The sequence below is a fragment of the Anopheles moucheti genome, chromosome 3 (genome assembly GCF_943734755.1).
Source record: "Anopheles moucheti chromosome 3, idAnoMoucSN_F20_07, whole genome shotgun sequence".
In the NCBI taxonomy this organism is placed as follows: Eukaryota; Metazoa; Arthropoda; class Insecta; order Diptera; family Culicidae; genus Anopheles; species Anopheles moucheti.
In genome coordinates, this window is record NC_069141.1 from 18,084,489 (window position 1) to 18,105,784 (window position 21,296).

The 21,296-nt window shown below is 44.7% G+C and overlaps 1 protein-coding gene across 3 annotated transcripts in view; it reads right to left on the reverse strand.

Moving 5' to 3' along the window:
- LOC128305548 (neural-cadherin) overlaps positions 1 to 21,296 on the reverse strand; it is a 190,735-nt gene that overhangs the window by 21,081 nt on the left and 148,358 nt on the right. For all 3 annotated transcript variants that reach the window (XM_053043045.1, XM_053043046.1, XM_053043047.1), the window contains 2 exons: positions 8,961 to 9,098; positions 48 to 285 (listed from right to left, as the gene is read on the reverse strand). In XM_053043045.1, coding sequence (XP_052899005.1) covers positions 48 to 285; positions 8,961 to 9,098 — 376 coding nt within the window. The remainder of the gene's footprint in view (positions 1 to 47; positions 286 to 8,960; positions 9,099 to 21,296) is intronic.

Sequence of the window (21,296 nt, forward strand, 5' to 3'; positions counted from 1 at the left end):
GGAAACGCGGGTGGAAAAACAAGAAGGAAAAATAAAACACCACTTACCTTCATTCGGGTCATCGTAGTCAACGGCCGTCATGGTCATTACAACCATGCCGGCGGTACCGTTCTCGGTCACGTTGCCGAAATAGACACCCTGCGGGAAAATTGGAGCGTTGTCGTTGATGTCCTTTAGATTCACCTGTACGTCCGCGTATCCGACCAAACCTTCGCCACCTTCGTCCTGGGCGAACACGGTAAATCGCCACTGTGGTCGTCCGTTCGGTTGATCTCGATCCAATGGCTGTTAGGAGAGCAAGTGAAAAGAAAAACAGAAAAACACGGTTTTGTAGTAGAATCTTTCGAACGTTTCAACCCTGTCTCAGAGCTGAGTGCTGCTCGATGATAAATCCCTAATTTACTCAATCGACCTGCTTGCGGGGTAGGTCAACCGTATCCGCATCGAACCACCGACAAACGACAATGTAGGAACGCCCCTTCCGGCCCTTCTGAAGGAGGTGGACACAAATCATTACAAATACACAACTCTGCCCTCATATTGCTTCCCTTGTGTCGATCGTACGAACCGGAAAATCAAAATCACACGACCAAACAGTGCTCACCGGCAGAAGGACATCATTACCGACAGGGTGGCAACCGATCAGTGTTCCATTTCCCGTTCAATTAACTCAACAAATTGAAAATGGCACTTCGCATTCGCACCGGGTTCCGTACCGGCAATGCCTCCGGTGGAAGTGAATTCGTCAAAGATCCAAACGAAATTAGATCCGTTGCCCGGCGGTGAGAAGTTAGTGGCGCTGGAACACAGCGAATAAAGCATGGAGGTTTCTATTGCACGGGCAGGGCATAGAGTAGAGCTGTGAAGTTGTATAGTCGCGAAACGATTGCACTATTAGTGTATCCGGTTCGTGTTAAAGCTTTGTTGATTCTATTTAGTGGATTGCGATTATAATAGAGAGTATCCTTTTTTGGAAGGATTTACTCTACAATGATGTGCTTTTGATAGATAGATAATAGATAATAGCGATTTGAATGGCTCTTAATGTGACCTGCGCGATTGAGATCTATCTTAAAGCTTAAATAAAATTAATAGTCTAGATCTGCGAGAACTCTAGTTAATAACAGGTGGGCTGATAATTGTTTGGCCTAAGACATTTAAACACCTTTTTTTTGTAAATTATTTTTTTTTTTCATTCAACATACATCCCTTCAAGGGTGTTACACCGATTATAGCTGGTTTTCAATTTTTGGTTACTATTTTTGTAGTAGCATTTGTCAATTGCCTCAAAAAAGGCCTTTGTTTCGGCGATCGCCTCTTCATCCGAGGAAAATTTCTTCTCAGAGAAAGTTGGAAATAGTTGCTGTTAATGGTTTTTTCTTTCTCAAGATAATCGATGAAGATTATTCCTTGCGAATCCCAAAAAATTGACGGCATGACCTTGCCAACTGATTGTTGCGTTTTCCCCCGTTTTGGAGCAGGTTCTTAGCGTCCTATCCACTCGGATGACTGTCTATTGGACTTTGGAGTGGAGTGGAGAAGCCAAGACTCATCCATGGTAACATATTGACTCAAAAAGTCGGATTTATTTCGCTTAAACAGTTCCAAACTCCGCTCCGAATCATCAACTCGTTGTTGTTTTTGGTCAAATGTGAGCTCGCGCGGCAGCCATTTTGCACAGGGCTTTCTCATATCCAAATACTCGTGAATGATATGTCCAATACATTCCTTGGACATCTTTAGGGTGTCACCAATCTCGATCAACTTCACAATATGGGTACTCTTAATAATTTTGTGGAGTTTTTAATGTTTTCGCCTGTAACTACCTCTTTTGGGCGTCCACTGTATACACCGTCATCAGTGCTCATTTCACTACGTTTAAATTTAGCATACCAATATTTTATGGTTGATTTTGGTTGAGCAGTGTCCAAAAACTCTTGATCAAGCCAATTTTTAGCTTTAACTGTATTTTTCCCCTTCAAAAAGTAATACTTTATCATCACGCGAAATTCCTTCTTTTCCATTATTACTCAAAACACAAAAATTGCGTCACACAAAATGCTCCAGCCTACTAGGATATTGTTCGAGGGCTGTCAAATTTGGACAGAATTCGTTTGATGGTTGGTACAAACTAAATATGATATAAATTTAAATCTACTAGCACGATCTATGTGATAGGCCAAATAATTATCAGCCAACCTGTTAGGTCTATAGGAAATAAATTTTTTTAAAGAATTTTTGCTAGATTTTCCAAAGACTTACAATCTCTAAGGTAGACAAAGTATAAGAAAATTCACATAAATGATTGCTTTTGAAGAATTTCTTCAATTTCCTGTACAAATAGCGTATAGTGGTGTAGGCTAATTGCACAATTAGATTACAGATACAATTACAATTAGATTAATGTTCGTGCCTCCGTGTATGAAGCGAATATATTCAACGTAAACAAATTCCCTTCACGCGTGCATATATACATCATCAACTTACTCAAAACGGCAAACATCCGCTCAGGACACTGAACCCAAATATGCAACGGCAACGCAAGCATATCAGCATCGGAACGTTCTACCAAGGTGCACGAGTGATTTGCTGAAATATGCCACATCCTGCTGACATTGCGGTTAGTGCAGCAAAGCTGCATTTCTTCACCTTCACCAGCTGAGCATACGACACACCGCATGCATGCAGGGAACTTTATTGTTTTGCCAGTTTTGCTAGTGCAGTCGCGTTTCCAAAGCCACCGCCCAACGGTAGGAAAAGGTGTGCGGTAACATTTCTTACAACATTTAATAAATTATTCAACAAACGCTACCGTCAGGGGTGAAAGCGAAAGTGCGAGCAGTGCAGTGCAACCGGGCAGGTTGCACCTTTACGATCAGGAGGTTAGAACCAACTGAGGCAAAGTTGCGTGTGCTGGTATGTAAAGAGCAAGCGTGCGTGTGCGTCCAGTGGAGCAAATGCGCTTTTCCGATGGTAAATAATTAATTAAATACAGCTGAACAGAATTGGCTTAAATTGTTCAACTTCGTGTTGCTGCTGCTGGCTCTCGGGGCCGGTGCATGGTTGAAATGCATTTGTAGAAGCATACTTTTGGAGGGAAGAATATCGTACAGTTGCATATCGATGCGGTGGCACAGCTGCCCGCATGGTGAGAGACTGATTAAATTAAAACCTACTCCGTCTCACAGGCCCACAACAGACCATTGCTGATGAAGCTGTTGCAATCCTGCGGTTAATATGTGGCTGGCCAGGGTTTGCCATCAAGGCAAGCTGATGGGGCAAAAAGCATCAGATGAAAACATTTTCATTCCAGTACGCACACGCACTGAATTCTCTTACGACTGTTAGAATATTTGAAGGAAGCACATGGATGGTCCGTATCTAAGAACTGTATTGGTGCGTGTTAACGAATGGAATGTTGAAATTCTTGTACGATTTTGCAACACTCATGCCTATCATAAATCAGGACCTATTCAATTAAACAGCGTTTGTGCGCAATCGAATGGCGGGGCCCGTCCGTAACGACATCAAATTAATATTAATTGATATTGGAAGTGATCCCGTACCCCGATCGCGCCAAGGCGCACACGCTTTGACGTGGTGTGCGACGGCAAAATTGACGACGGGGACATGTTTGCACGGGCAACTCAACTCAGCAGCAGCCAGTGTCGTCCCAGCACGGAGCATCTTAAGATGGAACCCCTTTTTTCCGGGGCCATATACATATTTCTCACCAATTCCCAACCACCGGGCCGCCTTAAAATCTTGACAACGATCTTTTCGGGTGCACATAAAAGTAAAATAATATCAAGTGGAAAACATGATTCCACGCGAACTCGCTAGGCTGCCGTTTTGGGCAAAGTAAGAAGTGTTCGCGTTTGAATTGCGCCCCATCAGGAACATTTACATGCATATTTCAGGCGACACCTCCATCCGACAACCAAAAAAAAAAAAAAAAACCAGAGCACAACCCTAAAGCCATTAGCTTTTATGACTTTCAAAGAAGTGACTTTTTTTTGTTTTGTGTCGCATTTGTTGAAATTTTCCGAGCGGTCGCTTCTCGCTTCTTGCTGCAGCAGGAATTTTTTGCCGCTGTTTTTTCGCACTTCGCCGCGAAATAGGTTGCGTTTTCGAGAAGGCTTCCGAGAGCTCGCGAATTGGATCGGGGGTCGCTGCGTGTTTCCATGTCGTACGGTTCAGCAGCCTTCAACGAACCATCAAACTGTCGTTAGATAGTACAACGAGAGACAGTGAAAAGAAAACCACGCGCCCTGGTTCAAAGCAACCCCAACCTTGGTTCAGCGCCAACAACAATGACACAAACATGTACAAGAACAATCTGACAGCAACGTCTCGTCAGCATAGCTTGGAGGCTGTACAACGAAAGCACCCTGGCTGCCAAAGCCCAGCACAAAGTATCATACACTCGCGCTAAGAGATAGAGCGAAAGACAATAAGAGAGAAAAAAGCATGCTCGAGAAATTGAAAAAAGCAATGAAAGCAAAACAAAAATCAAATTAAATGTACCAACCAGATTGAGGTTTCCTGCTGTCTCGTTTCGCCTCGCCACAAAGAAGAAACCCCAACAGCAGGAGCACGGCCTTCCGTTTTCTCGCAATATTCGACAGAAGGATTACGAAAGAATCGGATCAATTCTGCTTAAAGCTTTAACAACAGTTCACCCCACTGCAAAATGGCGTTGGTGTCGATACGATGGTTTATGCCGTTCGAAATGGAAAATGAGACGGAATGAAATTGATGAATTTCATCGTTTGGAAAATGTTCCAATTGAGATATCCAATAAGAAAACAAAAAACCACGCAACACGATGGGCAAAAGTACATAAATAAATGGGCGAATCAAGGTTTCGATTTCGATTGCAAATAAAAACATCAAACACAAACTTCATCCCTCCCCGGCCTGGCCGATGTTTGAGGAAGGGGGGGTGGAAATTGGGTAGGGCCCACCTTCAGATGTGTCGCAAAAATGCCCGCATTTTTACAGTGAATTAAATTCTCGATTTATCGCGGACGAATAAATGGTTAATTGAGTGTGGAGAAAGGCATCGTTAACGGAACATTAACAGAGCAACAGAGAAGGTGCTGGGTAAGAGATATTCCGTTTAATTAATATTTTATTGCACACTTTTAGGAAGATGCATGTGCGTACGGGAAGGTTGATCCGTTAGAATTATTCATCCCGTTCCGTCCCGTACTCTTGCCGTAAAACATGCCCTACGGGGGGCCCCATCTCAAAATGGCCAAATTAAGCCACTTAAAGCAAGTCCAGTTCCAGACTGCAGGCGACCCCATTCAACCAAATCCCCGCTGTCGGTTGGTCTAACTATCATTAGTTAGCCATTTAATGGCACGAAACGAAGGAGAAGCCATGGCGACAAGCGAAAATAAGCAAACAATTTCATAATGTTCCTGTAATTTTTGATAGCTTAAGCTGCCGGTAGCAAAACAGCAAGCCATCTTGTTGCCATGGCATAAAATGACACTTGGCCGCGTCAGATTCCGCATCATAGTTGCACACGGGCAGCGCAAGATGTCTGCGGGTCATGAAAAATGCATCAATGGAAATGTTGCCCCCATGACGGTAGCGAACCATCGGCGGAACAGGCCAAAAGCGTCACAAAGTGGTGTTGCTGTCGGTCGGAGCGAAACGGTCACAAATTCGGCTGCTTATCATAATTACGTAGTGCTTTAGGGGGAGACCGGAACAAGCAGCGAGTGCGCACGGCAACCCTTAGCCGATTATATTGCGACGAGCTTCTTTAACAGCAATTTTTTTTCGCCTTTATGAAAAATGGAACCGAGTCCAAAACGGGGGATGAACAATTCTTTTTTTCCCAAAGTCGGTCCAAGGACTGGATTTGCTTGTGACGGTGGCCCTTTTTTGATAAGCTCGTGATAAGTTTTCGCCGTAAGTTGTACAACCACTGCTGGCACATGCTCAGGTAAAGTAGCTAAAGCGAATGGTCTCTCGCTCTCTGTCTCGCTTTGTGCCTAAGATTTTATTGCTTCTTGAGTGACACTTCCGGAACCGAACGATTGCTTCAGGATTACACCCCTCACGGTGCGACCGGAAACAGTTGCGAGTAGGAAAAGAAATCTCAGGCTAAATATTTCAACCTTTTATTCACCTCCCACACTATTGCTGTCCACACAGCCGCAGCAGCAGGGTATTTGAGTGGGTCGAAAACCGAAAAGACTAAATGGGGACGAAAAAAGTGATCAAGTTTGGTACCAAGTGGCTGCGCATAAGCTTTCCTTCGCTGGGCTTCCCGTGGGGGATGGGAAAAAGCTACTCAACCACCCTGTGCGAGGCAGGGTCCATTTTTTTGCCGTCGTCGTCGTTGCTGTTGTTGGTCGCTGCTCCCATGTGGTGCACAGAGCGAGCCGACTTAAATATTATTTATTGAACCTTTTGCGCTCTCGGCGTTCACTATCTCACCGGTGGCGCGGTGATAACCGGCAAAGTTTTGTTCCTTCGCACACGATGGTGTGTGCTTCTCAGCATTATTCCCGGGTTTCCTGATTTTCGGAAATTGGTCTATAATTTCTTGCCTTGTTGGCCTCGTTAGTGCCATGCTTTCTCTCTTCCATGCACATGCGGGGCCCCCTTTTTTCGTGCTATCTCGCTATAGCGACAAAAAAAAGGAAGGATGAGAAACAAGCAGAACAAGGAGTGAAAACTTTTTCGGCTAGAGTGGTGGCACGAAAGTAAAGCAAAAGTCTGGAGACATCTTTTCTCATTTGTTACTTCCCACTGGGCCCATCCGACCGGGATGCGTTTAAAATACGATCCGAAAGTAAAGGGAGATCTCCCCGGTGGGACGGGGGGGGCTGTCGGGTAGAAGCAGAACTTATTTTCCGTTTTTCCCCAGCAAGCAGCGCGGTGCTGCTAGACGTGGATGAATAAATAGTGATCTACACAGACGGTGGCCCCGCGGAGAATGGTCTGCGTCTGACGGCTGGTGCGCTGAAGTTGGCTCCTTGATGTCCGCTGGCCGAAGATCACACAATTCAGGGAAGATCACATATTTCACGCATCGATTGGGGAGAATGGAAGATGTGTGTGGATGTGGTAGCGAGGGTTGTACAAAGTTTCACCAAAGTAGCTCAAAACCAGACTGACGGTGAGATTGAAAGTTGGGTAAAACTTTTCGCCCCTGCTCATGACGAAATGTGTGACAATACCTACAGGGCACTGCAGGTTCGATTCTTTTCGATGTGTTTTTTTTTTCTACAGTGCTCCCGATTTCGCGGCACGATCGATCTGGCTCTGGCGCAAAGCGTTAAATTTGATAACTTTTAAGTGCTTGGCACAAGCCACTCTAGAGAATGGTTCCGGAACGCGGTCGCTGCTAGCGGCATGTAAAATGTCACAACAAACGGACACGGCGGTGGAGAGATAGTGGTGCCATTCCGATGTCATAAAAAAGACATCAGGCACCCGGAACACTGGTTCCACGGGCTAGTGGCGCAAAGTTTTGTCAAGCTTTCACAAATGTATTTTTAATGGCCAGCTTTATTGACTGTGAGGCGACTGGCTGGTGGGGAGTTGCCGCTACCCTTTTGGGGAGGTGTGTGGGCTATTAGTAGTGACTTTTTTCAAAAAATCAAAGTTTTCACTGCCCGAAACTCAACAGGTGTTGGTGGGGTCGGTGGGTTAGTTTGCAGCAATGGACACTTGGCTAGCATTTTGATGAGCACAAGTTCGCATTTTGGACAGTTGTTTGCTGGCGCTGTGGGAGAAAGTTTGATGGCGCTCGATTTGCGGAAATCGTAAATCATTGTTACCGTTGCTTCGTGCTCGAAAATAATACTTTCCTTTTTCTTGCAAAGAAAATAAAATCTTCTACACAGTTTCAACCATCACCACAAAGCAAGCGACCATAAAATGCTTCCACACAAATTTACCGGAAAAATTCAACACAGAAAAAAAAGAGCATTTTAATTGCAGCACGCGCTTTGACGCGCCCTAAATTGCATCCAATTAGAGTGTGCGCGGGATGCCAAGTTTTCGCATCGGCCAAGCGGAGATTTCTCTCATTTGAATTTATGACTTGTCGGTTTTCTGGGATAAAAATGAAATATCCCCACGCGTCACACTGCTCGTTGCCGGATCCGCCTTCCACACGCTGTGATGAAGTCATTAATTCACCGGAAGACCACCAGCAAGCAGATTAGTTCCGGCATTTTCATCGTTTCATAAACGAATGTTGACAGCGGCCATGGCGTTCCGTCGCCTGCTTCTAGCACCCCCCCGTGTCTGCCCAGCTATCGATGTCGATGTGCGGACATGGTAAGATAAATTGTGCAAAGTTTTTTGATTTATGACAGCTTACGACCGGAAACGGAAAATCGCACCGAAGGATACTTATTGCAAAAAGGGGGTTCGGTCGAAAGAACATGGGAACGCATGGAAACCCGGTCGGTCGACTACTTGATGGCTGTACTGCAACCGACAGATTGAGGGGAAGCAATGCTCATAATATTCTTGTCGGCGTCGTCGCATGATTAAGCCAATCCCTTGGAGTCTATGGCGCTGAAGGTGAGGTGATTGAAAGAAGAGGAAAACTTTATCATGCTCCGTTGCGCAGAGGTCCTCGTGTGCCGGAAGTCAAATGGTCACACGATGGTCAGCAACTATTCAATTTGCTCTCGATGTCAACGAAGTGATCTAGTGCGGTGGCATCATTCGCAATGATGGCGAAACCGAGACGTATCGATTTGTTCGAATTCTTGCTGACGCTAGCAGAACATGCTTTTCGATTGGTCTTAGTGTGACTGGGAATGGTTTGGACAGTAGCTAGCGGCACAACTCGGCACGCATTGCAAGCGATGAGTCCAAGTTCAATGTTGTGTCCACCACCACCGTACCGATGTACGATGGAGCGAGAAAACACGATCGTAGTTAATTAAGACCGCAACGGTACATATGTGACTTACCTTGAGCACGAAAATCTCCCCGGTCGTTCGATTAATGTCGAACTTGCTGTTGGCAGGATTGTCCGGATCGATACCCTGGCCGGTCAGGAAGTAGACGATGTTCTGGGGCCGATCCTTGTCACCATCGGTTGCCGTAACCTGTACTCCGAAACCGTTAGCCGGCATGTTGTTCGGTATGTATGTTGGATGAGTATATGTAGAAAAAGAACGGGAAGACACAAAATAGAATCAATCAGTGATGATACTTCGGTTTAGCTACAATAAGAAGCCGGCCTTTGTAAGGAAGCAACTATTTTACGTGATTAGAGCTACGACGTGCACCGAGCGGGAAGGGAAGGTTTATGCAAATTGGATGAAACGAATCAAATCGGGATAAAGGGATTAGTACTAATAGCAAATTGCAAAGCAATCGAAACAAAAAAAAACATCTACATGGTTAGTGAAACAGATTTTCCGTTTTCCATTAGAAGCTTTCGGTCTGGCTTATGCTAGCCACCCGGAGCCCCGGACAAACTGACGATAAGCGACGATGGTATGAGGTTGAGAGTTAAATGAATTAAATTTAGATTATTTACAAGAAAATCCCAAGAAGATACAGTAAATGCACAGGATAAACACTGTTGCTTGGCGCAGATACGGCGTACTTTTATCGATGGAACCAGACAGATTTAAGATGATTAGATTTCGCTAATCAAGCCCCTTGCGGTTATTGAGGGGATGTGCACGTTCTTTGAAGCTACCCCGGGATGGAAATCGGTAAACAAGCGTCGAAATCAAAACTACTGTCCGGCTGCTGATGGAGCCGGCAAGCAGTTAACCGAGTAACCTGCAAACAACAGCACTATTTCATCATGTGGTAGTACATTTTCCGCCCTGCTCGACATGAAAGCGCACATTTACCGAACGAACGTCTCGGGTCTCTTTTTGCTACGTGAACTTGTTAACAGAGTGTTCTAGGCGCTGTTGCGTTTATCACGCTGCTTTCCGCTTCCAACCTGCTGCCGGTGGTGCAGGTTAAATTAAAGAACTTTTCATCAAGCAATATCCCGAAGGGGTCGGTACGGTGTCACGCAGATGTAGACATGCGACATGGGGACGACACGGGCACAGGTGTGGCCCGGATGTTTTGAGGTCTCTCTCTCTCTCTCTCTCTCTCTCTCTCGTTTGACATTTTCACGCTCATAAAAAGGCCTAATGTGCGAGCGGATGGATTAGATTTTAATTAGCGCCCGGATCAAAAGGATCCCGTTGATGACACTATTTTGTCGCGTCTCCGGGTTTGGTGCGCATCTTTCATCCGGGTAGCTGCATTCGCTAGGATTAAAGGATCTCGAACGTCCCCGTCCACCCCCGCCCCCCGGGGGACACTAATGAGCGGCATACGTACACGAGGTGTACAGAGTGTACGAGATGCGATTTCTGCATCGAAAAGCATGTGCATCGGGGATGCGTTCAGCTACAGCAAACGCATAATAGGCGGGGGGTTAAGAAGCTTAACGGATTTCGTTGCGTGCTGGTGTGGACTCCAGCTCGAAGTGAATCGAATAATCTCGCACTCTTCATGGTTAATTTTACGAATGAATGCAAGTCATAATTGGATCTAAGATGGCTCATTTCTTCGTTCCCCGTGTGGGTACGTGCGGCATGTGCTAATCCGGACGTGTGTAAGCGACGCTAGAATGGCACAAGATTCTAGACAATTAGGAGCTTACAGTGTGCTCTTTCATTTGAATACAAAACTTATTAACGTAGAAGAGAAACGATTGTGCTATTACTAATTACAAATGTCTTGTACAGGTAAGTGATATTAACTTAAAGAAATTAATTTTATAATTACCTTGTATGTGTAAGTTAACATACTAGACATACTACAACGTACTGAATATTGTGAATTACCAACCTATGTAGATGGTCTAAAGGTTGAATTAGCGTTGCGTCACAAAACCTCAAAGTTTCGTGGACTATCGGAAAATCTACCAGACAGACGGCTCGGCTCAGCATGATAACGCGTCGGTGATAATGTTGCCCAAATTCTTGGCCCGACTCCATGAGCGTATCGATTCTCACGGTGTCTGTGACATCCATTGCGGTCTTTGGTAAGAGGGACACAAACATACCAAACGAACGCGAGAAGGAAAATTAATCGCCCAAGCGTTTCGATCGGGTTTTGCGTCACGTTTGGCGAAAGCTTGATCGGTTTTCGATTAAGTGTAAATTACGTCAAGCAGCAGATTGTAGCGATAAAGGTTGGCAACGCAAATTAGGACCTGATTTACGATGGGTTCGGGATTTGGAGCACCTAGTCAGCTTGTCGCACTAGACCACATCAATACCTTTAGTTCATCCGATGTTTGGGGATGAAATGATGCTTTGCGATAAAATGGTAAATTTAATCAACGTTGTTAATGAAGGTGCTACTGGTACTGTTTGTGTATAAATTTACCAAACATTCAATTTGTTGAACGAAAAAAACATGAACGAAGCCTCTTCAACATGTCATTCGGTTCTGTTTTAATCTAGATAATAGAAAAGGTACATTTGGAGGAAAACCTAATCAGCAAATATTTTTTCGTCGCTTTTTGCTTTGACGATCGAAACGGGTGTGAACGGGAGCACACCATTATAGTGCCGAAAATATGTTGCATTTTCCCGCAAATTGGGAGAATCTGATACGCCTAATGCAATTAAGCAGGTTCACCAAAAAGGATCGTGTCGATTTAATCAAACACACTAGCCTGGATCACTGCATGCAATTAGACCCCACTGGGGATGGTTGGGTGTAAGAAAAAAAACCCCCGACGTGACTAATGGGTCGACCGGGAGTGTTACTACAAATTAGTGATTTGTTTCAATTTGTACACACTACTCCCGCGGGGTGCACACATTTTATAATGTTACCGAAACATGGTTCGCCCCCCCTCCCGAAAGGCAATTAACGTGGCAGCGTGGGTGAAGGTACCAAAAACAAATGGGACGCCAATTCGATTTGTGATATAAAAATGGCATCATTTTGTGTTTTTGTAGTTCGAATTCGAATCGTACCGCTGCGTGACAGGCGGGAGCTTTTACAACCACACGGGGGATGAAAAGCGGGCGGCGGGATGCTTTCAAATGAGTTTTGTATGATGGGAAATTTATTAAGCTTTTGCATCGCAGTCGTGGTGGGAATTTATGAGCGCTCCCTTTGGTTGATTACCGTTCGCCGATGATAATGGCTGATGTAATTTACTACTTCCGTCTGGGTGTTTTCCGTCGCTCTCGGGCTGACGGCCGGAAGTTGAAATACATCGGCAGGTATTCGGATGGGCAGAATAGCGTTTCCGCGCTTTTACATGATTTCCGTGTTTTATGTTTCTACATTTAGCGCAATTCATTGGTGGAAACTTTTTTGATGACTGTTGAACGAACTTCAACTCATTTAGTTGGTGAAGCACAATGTTGTTTTTTTTTAATATGCTGCCTCATCGTGACATTGTGCGGAAAATGTTAGTGCTTTAAACAAAACAGTATTGAAATATTAATTGAAAACTTTACGTTACAACTGCACTATAAAACTCATTCCAGTTTAAGTGTACCTTTAAAGTGATCAAAAGAGCTTTCAGAGTATAATGCTCTTTAATAGCAGTTCAGGGATGCTATAAATTTGCTATAATATTATAGCTCTTTAATCTTGAAAATTCTTGCAAATTCTGGGAAATACCTGGGTACAGTACCCCGATGGATGAAGAACCCTTGAAAGTGTTGTTTTAAAAGGTAGAACACTACAGAACAACTTGCGTTATGATCACTTGCTCTCGGAAGGGGCCTTAAGAATAGTGCTGTGAAAATAAACCACTCACTGTGTTCGAGCCGCACAGACGAACGAGCGAGTTTTCGAGGCTGCTCTTCCAATTTCTGGGAAAAGTTAGATAATGCAACTCAGGCACGAGAAAAAAAACACCCCCCGGTATCGAGTGCAGGTGAAACTAAGCCAAAAGGGCGGCCGAAGAACTCCGTGTCCGATGGAGTGGGAAAAGTAATTTTCATATTTCATATCTACGATAACTTAGCCAGACAGATAACTTCGCGTCCTGGCCGCCACTATTAAGAGCGATCTAGCGATGCGAACTAGCAGCGATCGGCTTTAGGGGGGCCACGTAGGGCGGTGTGAGTTCCAAGAAGCTCCCTTGCGGACGAGATGGGACCAAGCGAGTGCAGAAGATAATCAACGTCCTATACCACTCGCTCGTCGCTCCCGTTTCCCAAAACGCTTCCGTTCAATCGGCAAAAGCTCACCTTAACGTGGTGAAGCATAAAAGGTCCCGAAACGACAAAGCGAAGCGGTGGATGAAATATTGAATTTTAAGAAATTCCTCACTTGTCTGCGCAAGATGGCAAACAGACACTGGTGGCTAAGACTGTAGATGAAGGGCTACACAGCTTTGTAACGAAATCTGTCGAATGGCTGCGGTTGAACGGTACCGAAACTTTGTAATTTAGCATCCTGGCTTCGATTTTTCGCTACTATCACACTGCCTCGACGTCATCATCATCATCATCATCGGGGGGGATTGGCGAAAATGTTGTTTAGTTTTTGGTGTTATCGTTTGATAGCACGCACACACAAATACACACAACATACACCATTGTAAGTTTGGTTCGTAGAAAGCTTTCAGTAATTGGTTTTTCCTTTGAAACCGGGCTGGTAATTCTTTACCGTCGTCAGCTATTGCAGGGAAAGCAAGTGGACTGGTTGGCAGGAAAAAGCACCTAGCGCAGTTGTTCTGGTTGAGTAGCGCTGCCTCGGCAAGATTGGCATCGGTCGAATGCACATGCCAACCCTGCTATGATGGGTAATGATGCACAATAAGGTCAACAGCAAAGCTGTGTACACACACAGCAAAAAAAAAGGATGAAAAAATATTAGAGAACCAGAAAAAAAAACAAATCACCTAAATAATGCTACGCCAGTTCAGTGTTGGAGCACTGCAATTGGCACTAGCGCGCTCCCGATCCCGTAACCCCGGGCAACTAGTTTTTTGCCCAACCGTACCCCGTAGCACTAAAATATGCTCCGGCACGTCCCGAATTTCTTTTCACCGTATTTATGCGAGATGATTTATTGCCAGTAACGCAACGTTTACAGGGGCCAAACAGGAGCAGACAAATGGGGGTTTGTTGGGTGAAATAGACGAGATGTCTTTATTTTTTCTCGACTACTTCCCGTTTTAGAATGCATAGCAATCTGTTATGTACAATTGCCCCAAAAGAGTTGGGAAGGATGCAATGCTTCCAACATCCAGTTGTGGGGAAATGTTAGGGCAAAGCGGTTAAAAGCAATCGATTTTGAGAGAATTTTGTAAAAGCTGTCATAATTGTGCTGATGATAGCAAAATTTCTTGAATAACTCCCCGTTCCAAGAAGCATACACAGCAAGCTTCCGGCAATGGTAAGTGGCCTCACAGGAAAGCCTCGGTAGTTTTGCAATCGTAGGAAAACGGTATTATTACGTCGATGTAAAGGACCAGTACATCATACCGGCAATTTGTTCTGCAGTCATACTGTACAACTACATGCTTCAATTGATCATTCGTACAATTTGGGAACCCTAGCAATGCTAACCATCCATCTTATGCTGCCTCCGACATTCCGCACAAACGTACATACATTTTGTGTAGCACTGGGAGCACAACACATATTGGACGAGTTCTGAGTGGTTGGATGGTTTTGTCATTTGTTTTGTTGGCTGGCCAACATTTTACATGCCCGTCTTTTGTTTGTTTGTCTTGTCTTGCCTCAGCATAACCGGTATGCATAATTCGCCATCACGAAATGAGCCCTTGTGGCCCTTGGCCGACACACAACCAAAAGTACGGTAAGACCTTTCGGCGTTGGTAGCCTTTGGTGGCCTCTCGGTTCTATTGCAATTGGTTAGTCAAAATTTTACCGACCTTTGATGTTACCTTACCGGGCAATATAGGCAGGAATGTATCGTTGTTGAAGCTATCTCCGTGGGGCAGGCAAAACATACAGTAACAATAACATTCCAATTCACCTAACTGTCCATCCATCCAAACGGAAGGTACTTTCGACAACGGCTTGGGTTTCGATTTAATAGCAAACGACACAGGCATACACATTTCAATGTCTCGAACATTGTTCATAATTTTCCAAGAACTCAACCAAACCATTCGTCATGTTGTGTTAGTGCCGGAAAGCAATAGAAAAAAAACACAGCTTCCGGAAAAATAAACGAACAAAAAGGGGGAGAGAAAAAATAACACAAAACATAAACTTACTGCCGTGCAACAACGTTTGAATAGCGTTTTGCACTAGATCAACTATTTTCTTTTGCCTACCCGCACCGAGCTGCCACAATGCATACTTGCGTATGCGTGCCCACGCTGGGCCACAAAGCACGATGTTCATAAATTTCACTCGCGATGAACCAAACTGACAGTAGCTGCATTTGTGGGACCCGATGATACCCGTGAAGCATCCCGACCGCCCGAAAACGCGGGCAAGTAATACCGGACCGGAAGCAGCAGTAAGAAGCAGCAGTTCGCATACTTTGGCCCCGCAGCTATTGGTGCGCAATTTTCGTGCTGCTTGAGTGCGAGATGCAGTGAGTAGGGAAAGGAAATAAAAGAACCCAATTCCAACCGACTGTTCAAATGAAACTTGAAAGAATTGGAACATTTTGGGAAAAGCAGAAAAAAAAGGAAAAAAAGCAACCATACCTATGATCGCTAGGTGAAAGTTAAAAAAGATACGTAGAAAATGTTGCAAGTTGTGTGTGAGACAGAGAACGAGAGATGGAAAAAAAAAACCAAACAAGAAAATTGGCACACAGAAAAAGGAAAAAAAGGAAAAAAAATCATGAAAATGGACAAAACTGTTGCCTAGAACAAATTGTTCTAACGAGATTTTAATTGAATTTGGAAAGTTGGAATGCTTTTCCTTTCTGTGTGTTCTTTTTTATTCCCCTCTCTTCTTCACTGAACGAACATTGAACAAACATTGCGATCGGTCAAAGCCAAAAGAAAAGGTGGCAAACGTTTCTATTTCATCCCCCAGCCTCAGCCGGACGTTAGCGGGGCATGGAAAAGCTGAGAGAAACGATGAGAAAATAGCCACACTGTCGCTTGCTGCTTGTGATTTTCTCATCCAGCAACATGAACATGTCTTTTGCCCGCCCCGCTCGCGGTGTTTGGGAGCAAGCGAGGTCAGCGAGCAAGAGATGGCCATTTTCTGCATCGCATTCGTCATTCCGAGCTGGCACCAACCGACGACCGGTCACGGGTAGCGGAATTCATCATTAAAACTCACCCAACTTCCGGTTCCGCGTGCAGCAGACTGGCTGAACAGGAATGGACAGGTAAATTACTTAATTTCCGTTCATTAGACAGCACCAACTAGGGACGAACTTTCGCCGTCAAGTTTCGTTTGAAGTTCAAAAGCAATCCACCGTGCACAGTGCGTTAAAAATAGCTAAAAAAGTTTCTTTTCTTCCCGTGCGGAAAAGCTTTTCGTAGCACAAACTGTTGGGCTGTGATGCGAAATATTACAAAACAAAAAAACAGATGAGACACAAAATGGTTGTCTCGTTTCACTAAACGGTATCGTTTAAAGTTATTGGCTACTTAGGCGTTTGTCGCCGACGGAAAAGATCCCTATCGAGAATCGGCATACCGGCGACGGGAGGTAAGATTACGGCAAAAGTGCTTTGTGACGGATTTTAAACATGGATCGCGCTTTGCCGACCGCGATTATCGCGGGCATCGACACGCAAGTGCCATTGTGCATTACGCACTCTTTAATATCCATTAGTGGGCACACTCAGTGTTATGGGGAGGTTTTAGGGCGCTTAAATCTGGGCCATCGTTCCGTGGGTGCGTGAAGCATCCAGGGAACTTTGGTTAAGTACCACATAAAAGGGGAAATATCATTTCGGATTTACAAAATTGGAAATGCGGATGGTGTACGCTGTTTAATTCTGATGGTTCTTGGTAACAAAAAAAAAGGCACCAACCATCAGCGAGCTTAAACGCGCAGAAATTAATGGGAAAAATAAGCGCGGGCCCGTAACGCGTCGCGGTTGGATCATTGTTGGGGGGTCACAGTGGGGAAAAGGATGCGGCAGGATATTTGGTGCGTTTTGGATATAAAAGCACACTTGAGAGCTTTAGTTTGATTATCACCGCGGATACCGTAAGCTCTGGCGTGATGTGAGCAAGATAATGCTGAATTACAATACATGGTCGCGTCATTATCCGCAAGTACATATGCGTCGTGTGCGTTCATGACAAAAAGCCGAGCTTAATTCAAACATTCCGAACGTCCAAAACAGCGAACCAACGCACAATTATGGCCATTCATTTGGCGGCAATATTATTCCCATTTTAGACAATAATTGTTACTACACCCTCGTTTTGCCCTGCAATACGAATTTGGTGTCGCTTCTTCGGTTGGATTTAAATCGCTCGGTTGATGGGGAGCTTCATTTGCGTGATTGCCGATGAACGCAATTTGATAATGAAAGATTGACCAAAAAACGAACAAAACCATCCAGCTAAGGCGACACTGTCCAGCGGGCGTACAACAGTGAGGTGATAGTGAGGCAGGAGAGAATGTACACAAACACACACACACACAAAGATATAGAAAAAAAACCATAGCCATGGAAACGCCGGAACATGGTTGATTTGATAAAGAAAATTCGTTTTTCCTTCACGGGTGGACAGCAACTATTGCATGTGGCTTGCGGCTTGTTAGTATCGGGAGATTGAATGTGTATATTTTCTTTTTTTTCCATTTTGCTTCGTCGTCTTGTCTTGACTTTCCTCACTAATTTTGCTTCCAGCACGGTACAACTTTTTGCCGTGCCGTTGGGGAAACGACCGGAAAAACGTCGTCCGTCTAAGGACGATTCAATCGGAAATGGACCGGAGTGGGATTTTCTGTTTTTTGTTTTGTTCTTTTTTCCAGCATTTCCCATTCACAACCGCAAGCATTAGGGGAACGGTAATTCACGGCTGGTTGGCGGCAGCAGCAAGCAGGCCGAACGAAAGCCAGGACAAAACGATTCCAGGAATCACATTCCCATTCCCAGGAACCAGGGACCGGCAGAACCAATGTTGGCCGTCGTTCGTTTGTCCTTGGCATAAATATCGAATTAATTCCCGGATGAGACTGTCATTTTTTTTTGTCATTTATTTGTGAGCACATTCTCCATGCACGGTGCGCAATGTCACGGGTGCTGTCGGTTTAATGTTGAGTGGATTGATTTGTTTTTGTGTTCACCAAAAAAGGAAAAAAATAATACCCCCGTTGCATAAAACCGACCTCTGCTGATGCTGCCAGTTTGCGGTACCACATTCTATTCATGGCAGCAAAAGAAATATCAGCGACAGCGAAAGGGACCTTCAAATATGACGGAATGTCATCCCGTGTGAGCGTGTGGATGTGGAATGTGTTTGCGTTAGCCGGCTCGCGACGCCATTCAAAACGGGCATGACGATGTAACGAACGCGTTCCGGTTCGGAACGTCGATGCTGAAGCTCTCCGTCTCTAGGTGGGATTCAATTTTGAGTAGCAGATAATTGAATTTTCAACACCAACGCCCATATGTCGACGGGTGAGATATGCAAAAAAGGCAGGGATTTTTCTTTCTCTGCACTACGCTAGGTCGCTGCAAGGAAACTCAATTCCTCAAGACCGTTCCCGTCAGGGGATCATGCAATTTCTTCGGCACTTATTTCCCGATGCAGCCGTACCGAGAGCATCCAGTGTGAATGTCACTCAATTCGCACTAGTGCTGCTGGCGCTGGCTGAGATGCAATTTCCTCTTCAAAGCCTTGCACCTCCGCTCACACTCGTGGGGGTCGCCTTCAGAACCGCACTTGTCCAAGTGTAAATTCGAATAAAAAGTTAGTCACCTGAGCTGAGCTGTCATGATTGACAGAATGTGTGGTACAACCTTTGATGACAAATATAAAATCCACTCCAATATTGCGCGATTTGCTGAGCACTGTGGTGACATTCGGAAAGCAAATAAACTTTGGTGGGCAACGCTGTACCTTTTCCAATCAACATCAACAGCACCTACAACATATTATCGAAAGTATGAAAGTATGTTTTTGTCAATTCGTTGGTAATTCACTACTTATAGGATTATTTGAAGTAAAAATTTCTGTCAATCAATTTTTTGTTTAAGATGGAATAGAGTATTTCGCATTCAAAGGGATTTGGAGAGGGGTCTTTCAATCTCTCAACGTCAATTCCTACAACTTTCAACACGTTACATAATATCTTCTCTTCTGTAATTACTCAAAATCTGTCTCAAAGCTCTACCAATGTTGGAGACTTAAAGGTCGTTAAAGAAAGAAATAAATTTTTAGTGAATTAGGGTTCGTTTTAAGACCAATCTTTGGAGCTTTCGATGCTAATTGAAAGAATGATTGAAAATAAATTAATAATTAAAGTATTCAGAACACAATTTCTTTAAACTATTTACGATTAAATGTCTCCGATGTGTCTACGTGTACTGTGAATTTTGGAGCTAATTAAAAGGTAATCCTGCTGTCGAATCGTATCCCACCGAACGAAACAAAACATGCCTCGCTAGAATAAACGTATAAATATCAACAGGGCATATGTAAACCTTCCTGGAATGGAACTGCGAACATTGTTGCATGAGTTACCTTTACCGGAAAGGAGAAAAAAAAACTACAACCGAAAAGGTATGGTTGTTTAGGAACAAAAATAGTTTCAAACAACCAAACTGTGTTGATACGCCTAAGCAGTGTGCGAGACGTTGGACGTTTCAACACACAAAGCGGGAAAATACCTGGAACCGGGTGGAATGGTTCTTGGTACACCCAATTACTGAAAATTCGGTATGGCCCCGGCGGCCATACAGTGTCATCGCACACAATTAAAACAATGACAGCCAACTATGGAGCGGTGAACGGTGAACAAAGAATTTGCCTTATGCGTACGGGAAACGGGAATTTCGGTAGCGTAGAAAGCAAATAAAATTTAATTAATCCCACGCCCTGGCGCTGGCTTCACATTTTGATACGGTGCAGAATGTTTGCAGGTTTACGGGAAGATCACTCGCATCACACGCAGTGGTGGGTTTTGATTCCACAATATGAGGGTCCTTATGATGCTGTGTGCGGAAAAGAATTAACAAACTGGATTAAAGGATATCGGCTAGCTGCGTTAATCTAGCAAACAGGATTAAGAAAGCACTAACGGTTTATAATTCGTTCCACAATAGTTTCCACCGTGATTGGGAGTTTCATAAATCATTATAATTTTTTGCGCTTCTTTTTTCGCACCGCCACCAGCCAAGCAATGGACATTTTATACAAACAGCGTAAGGTTAGTAATACGGAAAGCGATTGTGCAGAAAACCATCACCACCACCACCAAGAAACGCCCTGTCGCTGTCCCGTACAACCCACCAGGCATTGACAGATCAGCTCCGATTGCGGGGGCTGTAGGTGTTACCGAGCGATAAGGCCTTTGCCGGAACGGAGAAGTCGATTTACGCCAACTGTCAAGTCGATTAACATGCTACCCATACTCCCCACGTGAGGGATCATGATGCTATTGTGAAACGTAAGCTGTGGTACGCAGCTTGGTTACGCGAATGGTGGAACACTGAGCGAGGGATACGATTGAAAGTTATTGTAGGTTGGGGTTGGTTCGATCCCAATACCACTTTGATGGATGGATTAAGGTTCGTCGTTTCTGGACCTGGCGAATGGCCGGTGGGGCCGTATTGCGGCGGTAAAGGCAAAGCGAACAGCAAAGGAATCGATAAGTAAGGCAAAAGCAGCTGAAACACCGCAACGGGGAAAACCATTCAAATGGGACATATTTTCCACCACCGTTAACCACCACCGAAAAGCAGTCACTATTAGATACCGTCACCACTATAGGCGTAAGCTGCGAGAGCGTAGCAGCAGACAACGAGAACAACCTGCATAATCGGAAACGGTACGGCCAGCTCTTCGTCCATCGTGCGCTCGTAGACCTGCTGCGGGAAGCTCGGCGGCATATCGTTCACGTCCTTAACGTTGATCACAATGATCGTTTCGTTTTCGTTCAAACTATCGGAGGCGACCAGCGTCAGATGGTACTGATGGTGCAGGGAAGACGCGGGGTTTGGCAAGGAAGAAGAGAAAAGAACGGTGTAGACCACCGCCATGTTGCAATTAGTTAACGGTTTGTTGCACGTTTCGCAGGCCGTGTTTGCCCCGCGCGAGAGGTGCGCGGGTACTTCAATTCTGCGTGATCCGATTAAGTACCCCGAACCGCGAGGGACGATTGTAACTGTGAACGGGT